At 43.6% G+C, this 9,108-nt stretch overlaps 1 protein-coding gene across 1 annotated transcript in view; it reads left to right on the top strand.

Annotated features, from left to right (window-relative positions):
* The window catches only part of LOC145390629 (homeobox protein unc-42-like), a 148,693-nt gene extending 139,815 nt beyond the window's left edge, over positions 1 to 8,878 (top strand). Inside the window, exons 6-7 of the mRNA XM_080265424.1 lie at positions 1,001 to 1,091; positions 8,694 to 8,878. Of these exons, the coding sequence (XP_080121550.1) occupies positions 1,001 to 1,091; positions 8,694 to 8,878 (276 nt within the window). The remainder of the gene's footprint in view (positions 1 to 1,000; positions 1,092 to 8,693) is intronic.
* The last annotated feature ends 230 nt before the right edge of the window (positions 8,879 to 9,108 follow it).

Below are 9,108 nucleotides of genomic sequence, written 5' to 3'. Positions count from 1 at the left end.
AAGTATAAATAGATATGTATAGATGGATAGATAGACAAGTATAGATAGATAGAAAAGTGTAGATAGATAGAGAAGTATAGATAGATAGATATGAAAAGATAGATTGATAGATGAGTCTAGATAGATAGATAATTATAGATAGATACCGATATGGATAGATAGATAGATATTGATAGATACATAGATAGATAGATATAGGTAGATAGATAGATAGATAGATAATAGTTATAGATAGGTAGGTACAGGTATATATAGGAAGATGCATATAGATAGATAGAATGATAGATAGATAGATACATTTAGATAGATAGATAGGCAAATAGATAGATATAATAATACTGCCTCCTATAACCCACTGAAGGTTATTATTGTTGTTTTTGTTTGTTTTTATTGTTTTTCTTGTCACTGGGCCATGTGGAAGTGATCCCGGTGGACTGCTGGCTGATTCCCCTCCTCCTACCCCCCTCCACCATCGTCCTTTCGGGGGATAGGGAGGGAGTGGAGGGATGATTGTATATCCCTGAAACCACCATTATTATTATTATTATTATTATTAATATTATTATTATTATTATTATTTTTATTTGTATTATTATTATTATTATTATTATTATTATTATTATTACTGTTATTATTATTATTATTATTATTATTATTTATTACTATCACTATTACTGCTACTACTACTATATTTATTATTATTATTATTATTATTATTAATATTTTTTAGTTATTATTATTATTATTATTATTATTATTTTTATTTGTATTATTATTATTATTATTATTATTATTATTACTGTTATTATTATTATTATTATTATTTATTACTGTCACTATTACTACTACTACTATATTTATTATTATTATTATTATTATTATTATTATTATTTTTAGTAGTTATTATTATTATTATTATTATTATCATCATCATCATCATCTCAACCACCACCATACCCCATCACCCCATTTCTGCCATTAATTCCTGCTTGTATTGCAGATGTCTTCCGGGTCATATCCGGGAATGGGACAGCCCTTCAGCATGACTCACCCCACCTCCAATATGGCGGCCATGCGTCAGGATTCCATGAGTAAGTTGCCATACAGAGTTGCCATAGTGCCTTGCCATGAGGAAGGTGATGTAAGTTGCCATACAGAGTTGCCATAGTGCCTTGCCATGAGGAAGGTGATGTAAGTTGCCATACAGAGTTGCCATAGTGCCTTGCCATGAGGAAGGTGATATGTTGCCATAGAAAGTTGCCATACAGGGTTGCCATACTGCCTTGTCATGAGGAAGTTGGTATAAGTTGTCATGCAGAGTTGCCATGTAGAGTTGTCATACTAAGTTGCCATACAGGGTTGCCATACTGCGTTGTTATGAGGACTCTGATATAAGTTGACGGGAGTAAGTTGCCATAGTGCCTTGCCATCCCCCCCCCCCAGGTCTCACGCTCAGGGACGCACCGCACATCCACCTGATCATTGTCATTTCTGTACGTTTGAGCCTACGAATATCCTCTTCCTTTACTGCCCAGGTCTCACTACCATACAGCATTACACTCCCTTACACTCCTTACACATACCATCTGTCTATCTATTGCCAGACGCCTCAATCCTGCAAGGAGTGGCCACAAACAAATCGCCTCCATGTCGCCCTGTCCCCCGCCATTTCACTGCCCTGCTCCCACCTCACACCCCCCTCTCTCATATTATACCTCTCCACTCCATCCCTCCATCTCATCCTTGGCCTCCCCCTCCCTCTCTCTCCCGCCACCTCACTCACATACACTCCTCGTCAGTCTCTCACTCTCCATCGTCTCCACATGGCCAAACCACCTCAGTGTGTTTCTCCTAACGCTTCCTATCACATCCATATCCACACCACAACGCTCCTTCATACACTCCTCGTCAGTCTCTCACCCTCCATCCTCTCCACATGGCCAAACCACCTCAGTGTGTTCCTCCTAACGTTTCCTATCACATCCACATCCACACCACAACGCTCCTTCATACACTCTCCTCGTCAGTCTCTCACTCTCCATCCTCTCCACATGGCCAAACCACCTCAGTGTGTTTCTCCTAACGCTTCCTATTACATCCACACCACAACGCTCCTTCATACACTCCTCGTCAGTCTCTCACCCTCCATCCTCTCCACATGGCCAAACCACTTCAGTGTGTTTCTCCTAACGCTTCCTATCACATCCACATCCACACCACAGCGCTCCTTCACATACCATACAGTATATTACATAACCTAGTTGCCATAGAGTTGCCATAGACGTTGCATCATAGCCATAGACGTTGCATCATAGCCATAGACGTTGCCACACAAACTCTGTATCACAATGCATCATGATTGCCATACTGCATGCAACATTGCAATAGAAGTCGCCACACATCACCGAACTTGCCATACCGCCTCAGAAGTTGCATAGAAGTCAATATACGTCATTAAAGTTGCCATAATGAAAAAAATATCAAAGTGGCCATGCATCGAAATTGCCAGGGTCAAAAATTACCATAAATCGCCAAGCAGTATCAGAATTGCCATAGAGCCTCCAAAATTGCCATAGGGCTTTAAAAATTGCCGTAGAGCCTCAAAAGTTGCCATAGACCCTTTAAATAGAGCCCCCAAAATTGACATAGAGTTTCAAAAATTGCCATAGAGCCTCAACCGTTGCCATAGAGCCTTAAAAATTGCCATAGACCCTTTAAATAGCCTCAAAAATTGCCATAGAGCCTCAACCGTTGCCTTAGAGCCTTAATATTTGCCATAGAGCCTTAGAAATTGCCATACACCCTTTAAATAGAGCCTCAGAAATTGCCATAGACCCTCAAAAATTACCATAGACCCTCAAAAATTGCCATAGACCCTCAAAAATTGCCATAGACCCTCAAAAATTGGCATAGACCCTCAAAAATTGCCATAGATCCTAAAAAAAATTGCCATAGACCCTCAAAAATTGCCATAGATCCTAAAAAAAATTGCCATAGACCCTCAAATATTGCCATAAAGCCTCGATAGTTGCCATATACCCTTAAAAAAAGCCTTAAAAATTACCATAGAGCCTCAACAGTTGCCATAGAGCCTAAAAAATTGCCATAGACCCTTTAAATAGCCTACAAAATTGCCATAGTCTCCAAAATTGCCATTGATAAAAGTTGCCATATAAGTAGGTTGCCATAAACAAGGCTGTCAACTCGGCCTCCTTGTGTTGTCATGGCAGCCAGTTGGGGCTTAACTTTTGCCATCTCGAGTTGCACGTTCAACTTTGTGGCAACACTGCAACCACCACCACCACCACAGCCACCACAGCTACCAACATTACTACCACCACAGCTACCACCACCACCACAGCTACCAACATTACTACCACCACCACCATTACTACCACCACAGCTACCAACATTACCACCACCACAGCTACCACCACTACCACCACCACAGCTACCACCACTACCACAGCTACCAACATTACCACCACCACAGCTACCACCACTACCACAGCTACCAACATTACCACCACCACAGCCACTACCACCACCACCACAGCTACCAACATTACTACCATCACGGCTACCAGCATTACTACCACCACAGCTACCAACATTACCACCACCACCACACTATTACTATCATCACAGCTACCAACATTACCACCACCACAGCTACCAACATTACTACCACCACAGCTACCACCACCACCACCACCACAGCTACCAACATTACCACCACCACAGCTACCAACATTACTACCACCACAGCTAGCACCACCACCACCACAGCTACCAACATTACCACCACCACAGCTACCAACATTACTACCACCACAGCTAGCACCACCACCACCACAGCTACCAACATTACCACCACCACAGCTACCAACATTACTACCACCACAGCTACCACCACCACCACCACCACAGCTACCAACATTACTACCACCACCACAGCTACCAACATTACTACCACCACCACAGCTACCAACATTACTACCACCACCACAGCTACCACCACCACCACCACCACAGCTACCAACATTACTACCATCACAGCTACCACCACCACCACAGCTACCACCACCACCACCACCACCACAGCTACCAACATTACTACCACCACCACAGCTACTAACATTACTACCACCACCACAGCTACTAACATTACTACCACCACCACAGCTACCAACATTACCACCACCACCACCACAGCTACCAACATTACTACTACCACAGCTACCAACATTACCACCACCACCACCACAGCTACCAACATTACTACTACCACAGCTACCAACATTACTACCACCACTACCACAGCTACCAACATTACTACCACCACCACAGCTACCAACATTACCACCACCACCACCACAGCTACCAACATTACTACTACCACAGCTACCAACATTACTACTACCACAGCTACCAACATTACTACCACCACCACAGCTACCAACATTACTACCATCACAGCTACCACCACCACCACTACTACCACAGCTGCCAACATTACTATCACCACTACCACAGCTACCAACATTACTACCACCACTACCACAGCTACCAACATTACTACCACCACCACAGCTACCAACATTGCCACCACAACTACCAACATCTTCACTACAACTACCAACATTGCCACCACAACTACCAACATTTCCACCACAACTACCAACATTGCCACCACAACTACCAACATTGCCACCACAGCTACCAACATTACCACCACAACTACCAACATTGCCACCACAACTACCAACACAGCTACCACCATCACCACCACAACTACCAACATTACCACCACAACTACCAACATTGCCACCACAACTACCAACATTACCACCACAACTACCACCATCACCACCACAACTACCAACATTACCACCACAACTACCAACATTGCCACCACAACTACCAACATTGCCACCACAACTACCAACATTTCTTCCTCTTCCTGGATCTATTCTTGCAAGGGAGGAAATTGAGAGAGAGAGAGAGAGAGAGAGAGAGAGAGAGAGTGAGGGAGCGAGAGGAGGAAGGAAAAAGAGTGGGAGGAAAGAGAGAGACGAGGGAGAGAGAAAAAGGTCGGAGGAAACTTTGAGGTAACCGCTATTAAGCCTAACCTCTCTCTCTCTCTCTCTCTCTCTCTCTCTCTCTCTCTCTCCGATTTCCATTTTCGCTATTTCTTATTTCTCTCTCTCTCTCTCTCTCTCTCTCTCTCTCTCTCTCTCTCTCCGATTTCCATTTTCGCTATTTCTGTTATTTCTCTCTCTCTCTCTCTCTCTCTCTCTCTCTCTCTCTCTCTCCGATTTCCATTTTCACTATTTCTTATTTCTCTCTCTCTCTCTCTCTCTCTCTCTCTCTCTCTCCGATTTCCATTTTCGCTATTTCTGTTACTTCTCTCTCTCTCTCTCTCTCTCTATCTATCTATCTATCTATCTCCCTCCGATTTCCATTTTCACTATTTCTTATTTTCTCTCTCCCCGTTTTCACTTCCATTTTTGCTCTCTCTCTCTCTCTCTCTCTCTCTCTCTCTCTCTCTCTCTCCCCTTGTCTCCCTTCTCTCTCTCTGACTCCTCCCACCCCAGCGGTTACCATGACAACGGCCGCCAAGCCCCGCCCACCCCCGGCTTTCAAAACTGGACGCTGGCTTGTGATTGGCTGAGGGCGGGGCGGCGCTGGCCAATGGGGGGCGGCCTCTCATGTCAGTTAGAGACCCGACAAACATTCGATTACCGACTGGCCGTGGGTTTTGGTACGGTGTGTGCGTGTGTGTGTGTGTGTGTGTGTGTTGGCAGGGTTGTGTGTGTGCGTGTGTGTGTGTTTAAAGGTCTGTGTATCTGTGTGTGTTTGGTTGACCTGTGTGTATATGTAAGGAAGTTTGTTTTGTGTGTGTGTGTGTGTGTGTGTGTGTTGGCAGGGTTGTGTGTGTGTGTGTGTTGGCAGGGTTGTGTGTGTGTGTGTGTGTGTGTGTTGGCAGGGTTGTGTGTGTGTGTGTGTGTTGGCAGGGTTGTGTGTGTGTGTGTGTGTGTTGGCAGGGTTGTGTGTGTGTGTGTTGGCAGGGTTGTGTGTGTGTGTGTGTTGGCAGGGTTGTGTGTGTGTGTGTGTTGGCAGGGTTGTGTGTCTGTGTGTGTGTTTAAACGTCTGTGTGTACCTGTGTGTGTGTTTGGTTGACCTTTGTGTATAGGTAAGGAGATTTGTTTTGTGTGTGTGTGTGTGTGTGTGTGTGTGTGTGTCGGGGTTTGTCTGGGTTCGTGTGTGTGTGTGTGTGTGTGTGTGTGTGTGTGGCGGGGTTTGTCTGGGTCGTGTGTGTGTGTGTGTGTGTGTGTGGCGGGGTTTGTCTGGGTCGGGTGTGTGTGTGTGTTTGTGTGTGTGTGTGTGTTTGACTATATGTATTTGTGCACATGGATGATCGTGTGTGTACCTGTATGTGTACACACGCGTATATTTGTAACTGATCCTGCGTGTGTGTGTTCGCGCGTGCACATGCGTCTGTTTGACCCTGTGTGTGTACGTATCCGTGTTTATGTGCGTGCGTCCATCGTGTGCGTCCGTCCATGTGTGCGTGCGTGTATGTATGTATATGTATGTATATATGTATAAGTATGTGTATGTATTTGTGTATGTACGTATGTATGTATGTAAGGCTTTGTGTGCATGTAGGCGTGTGTAGACTGCCTGCGTGTGTGCGTGTATGCATTCATGATTCTGTATGGCACCTGTTAATGTATGTATGAACGTTTTTTGGGGGATATGTGCGTATGTAGATGTAAGCGACCGTGTGCGTGTGCGTTTGTGCGTGCATGCCATAATGCGGTCATGAAATGTGTTAGTGCGTGCATTTGCCTGAAAACCTGTACACACACACACACACACACACACACACACACACACACACACACACACACACACAACACAGACACACACACACAACACACACACACACACACACACACACACACACACACAGTGCTATGAACAATTATTCGTTAGTAGTAGTCATAGTAGTAGTAGATGTAGTAGTAGTAGTACAAATACTGGTGATAGTAGTAGTAGTAGTAGTAATAATAATAGCAGTAGCAGTAGATGTAGCAGTAGTAGTACAAGTAGATGTAGTTGTAGTAATAGTATTAATAATAGTAGCAGTAGTAGATGAATAGTAGTAGTAGTAATAGATGTAGTAGTAGTAGTAATAGCAGCAATAATAAATACATAAATAAAACAAACTTCATATTTTCAAACCAATATTTCAATTCAAACGAACGAAAGCAAATTAAAAAAAACGGACCATATTTAATTTTGCTTTATTTAACGTTCACCACCACACGCAAGGTATATGAGAGCCCTTGTGATTCTCTCTCTCTCTCTCTCTCTCTCTCTCTCTCTCTCATGAAAACAGTCTTGAAGCAGGAATTAAATGTCTAAACACACTCTCTCTCTCTCTCTCTCTCTCTCTCTCTCTCTCTCTCTCTCTCTCTCTCAGGAAGCAGGAAGGAAATGTCTAAGTACAGGATGTAAGGGATTAAGATAGATAGACAGATAGATAGATAAACATATACAGATAGATGGATAGATAAAGACAGATAGACAGATAGATATACAGATACCCGGTAGATAAATAGATATACGCTGATATATAGTGATACCCGATTAATATGATTTAATAGATTAACACTGAATATTACACACACACACACACACACACACACACACACACACACACACACACACACACACACACTCTAAATATTACACACACACACACACACACACACACATACACACACACATACACACACACTAAATATTACACACACACACACACACACACACACACACACAAAATATTACACACACACACACACACACATGAAATATTACACACACACACACACACACTACCTAACACTTCGGCTGAGGTGGATGTTTGTGTTGAATTTAGCAAGAAGTATATAGCAACTCTCATGGTAGGGGTAACTCTATCATTTTATGCAATGCCAGTTAATTATTTCAACTGAGAGTGCGTTACAGGAGACAGGGATTAGTAACTGATCATATTCAAATTTTCATATCCCGTAACCGTCTCTTTTTTCAGTTTTCAAATCTTCCTCTTCAAAATATAACGGTCCCTTTTTTCACCTTTCAAATTTAACGTTTTGAAATGTAACCGTCCCTTTTTCCACCTTTCAAATTTAACGTTTTGAAATGTAACGGTCCCTTCCACTTTCCAAATTTTGCGTTTCAAAATGTAACTGTCCCTTCTATCTCCTTTCAAATATTTTTCGAAATCTAACAGTTCCCTTTTTACTTCAAATTTTGCGGTTCGGAATAAAACGGTCAAAATATTCAAATACCCGCATTCACTAACTGCTATTTTTTAACAGCTCTTTTAACTTTCAAATTATTCTTTAATCCTATTCGATAATTTGAATTTACTTATTTTGCATTTCTATATTTTGGCGTTGTAGCGAGTTGATTGGATTATATTTCGAAATTTAATATTTCGGTGTATATAACGATTATCTACATATTGTGTGTGTGTGTTTGTGTGTGTGTGTGTATAAGTGTGTGTGTGTGTTTGTGTGTGTGTGTGTGTGTGTGTGTGTGTGTGTGTGTGTGTGTGTGCGCGCGTGTGTGTGTGTGTGTGTGTGTGGAGTAATGTTTGTTGTTTGTGCTGACCCCAGCAGGTATGGCGGGGGACGAGGACTGGTACAAGAAGGGGCTGGCCGCCTCGCCCTGCTTCTCGGGTCTGCAGGCGGGGCCCGAGGAGGATTGGTACAAGAAGTCGCTCACGGCGCTGTCTATGAACACCTCGCACCACCACCACCACCCAAACTTACCGGCACCCATGCTCCAGTACCAGACATAGACGCACACCTCAGGTCGCACCCTCCCAAGCCTGACCTCGACGCTCACCTGAGGGCCCAGTCCTACCCCCACCTGGCCCAGTCCTATCCTCACGGCGCCGTCTCGGATATCGACGCACAATTGAGGTCGCTGGCCGCCAGTCCGCAGAACTATCCTCACCTGACGTCGCTAGGAGGGAGCTCACAGACCTCAAGCCACCACCTGAGGAGCCTAGCGGGTAGCCCACAGGCC

Source organism: Coenobita brevimanus, chromosome 15 (assembly GCF_032717465.1).
Source record: "Coenobita brevimanus isolate Jiangsu-jjx chromosome 15, ASM3271746v2, whole genome shotgun sequence".
NCBI lineage: Eukaryota > Metazoa > Arthropoda > Malacostraca > Decapoda > Coenobitidae > Coenobita > Coenobita brevimanus.
Note: the sequence above shows the minus strand (reverse complement) of the source record. Positions and strands in the feature narration are given on the sequence as shown.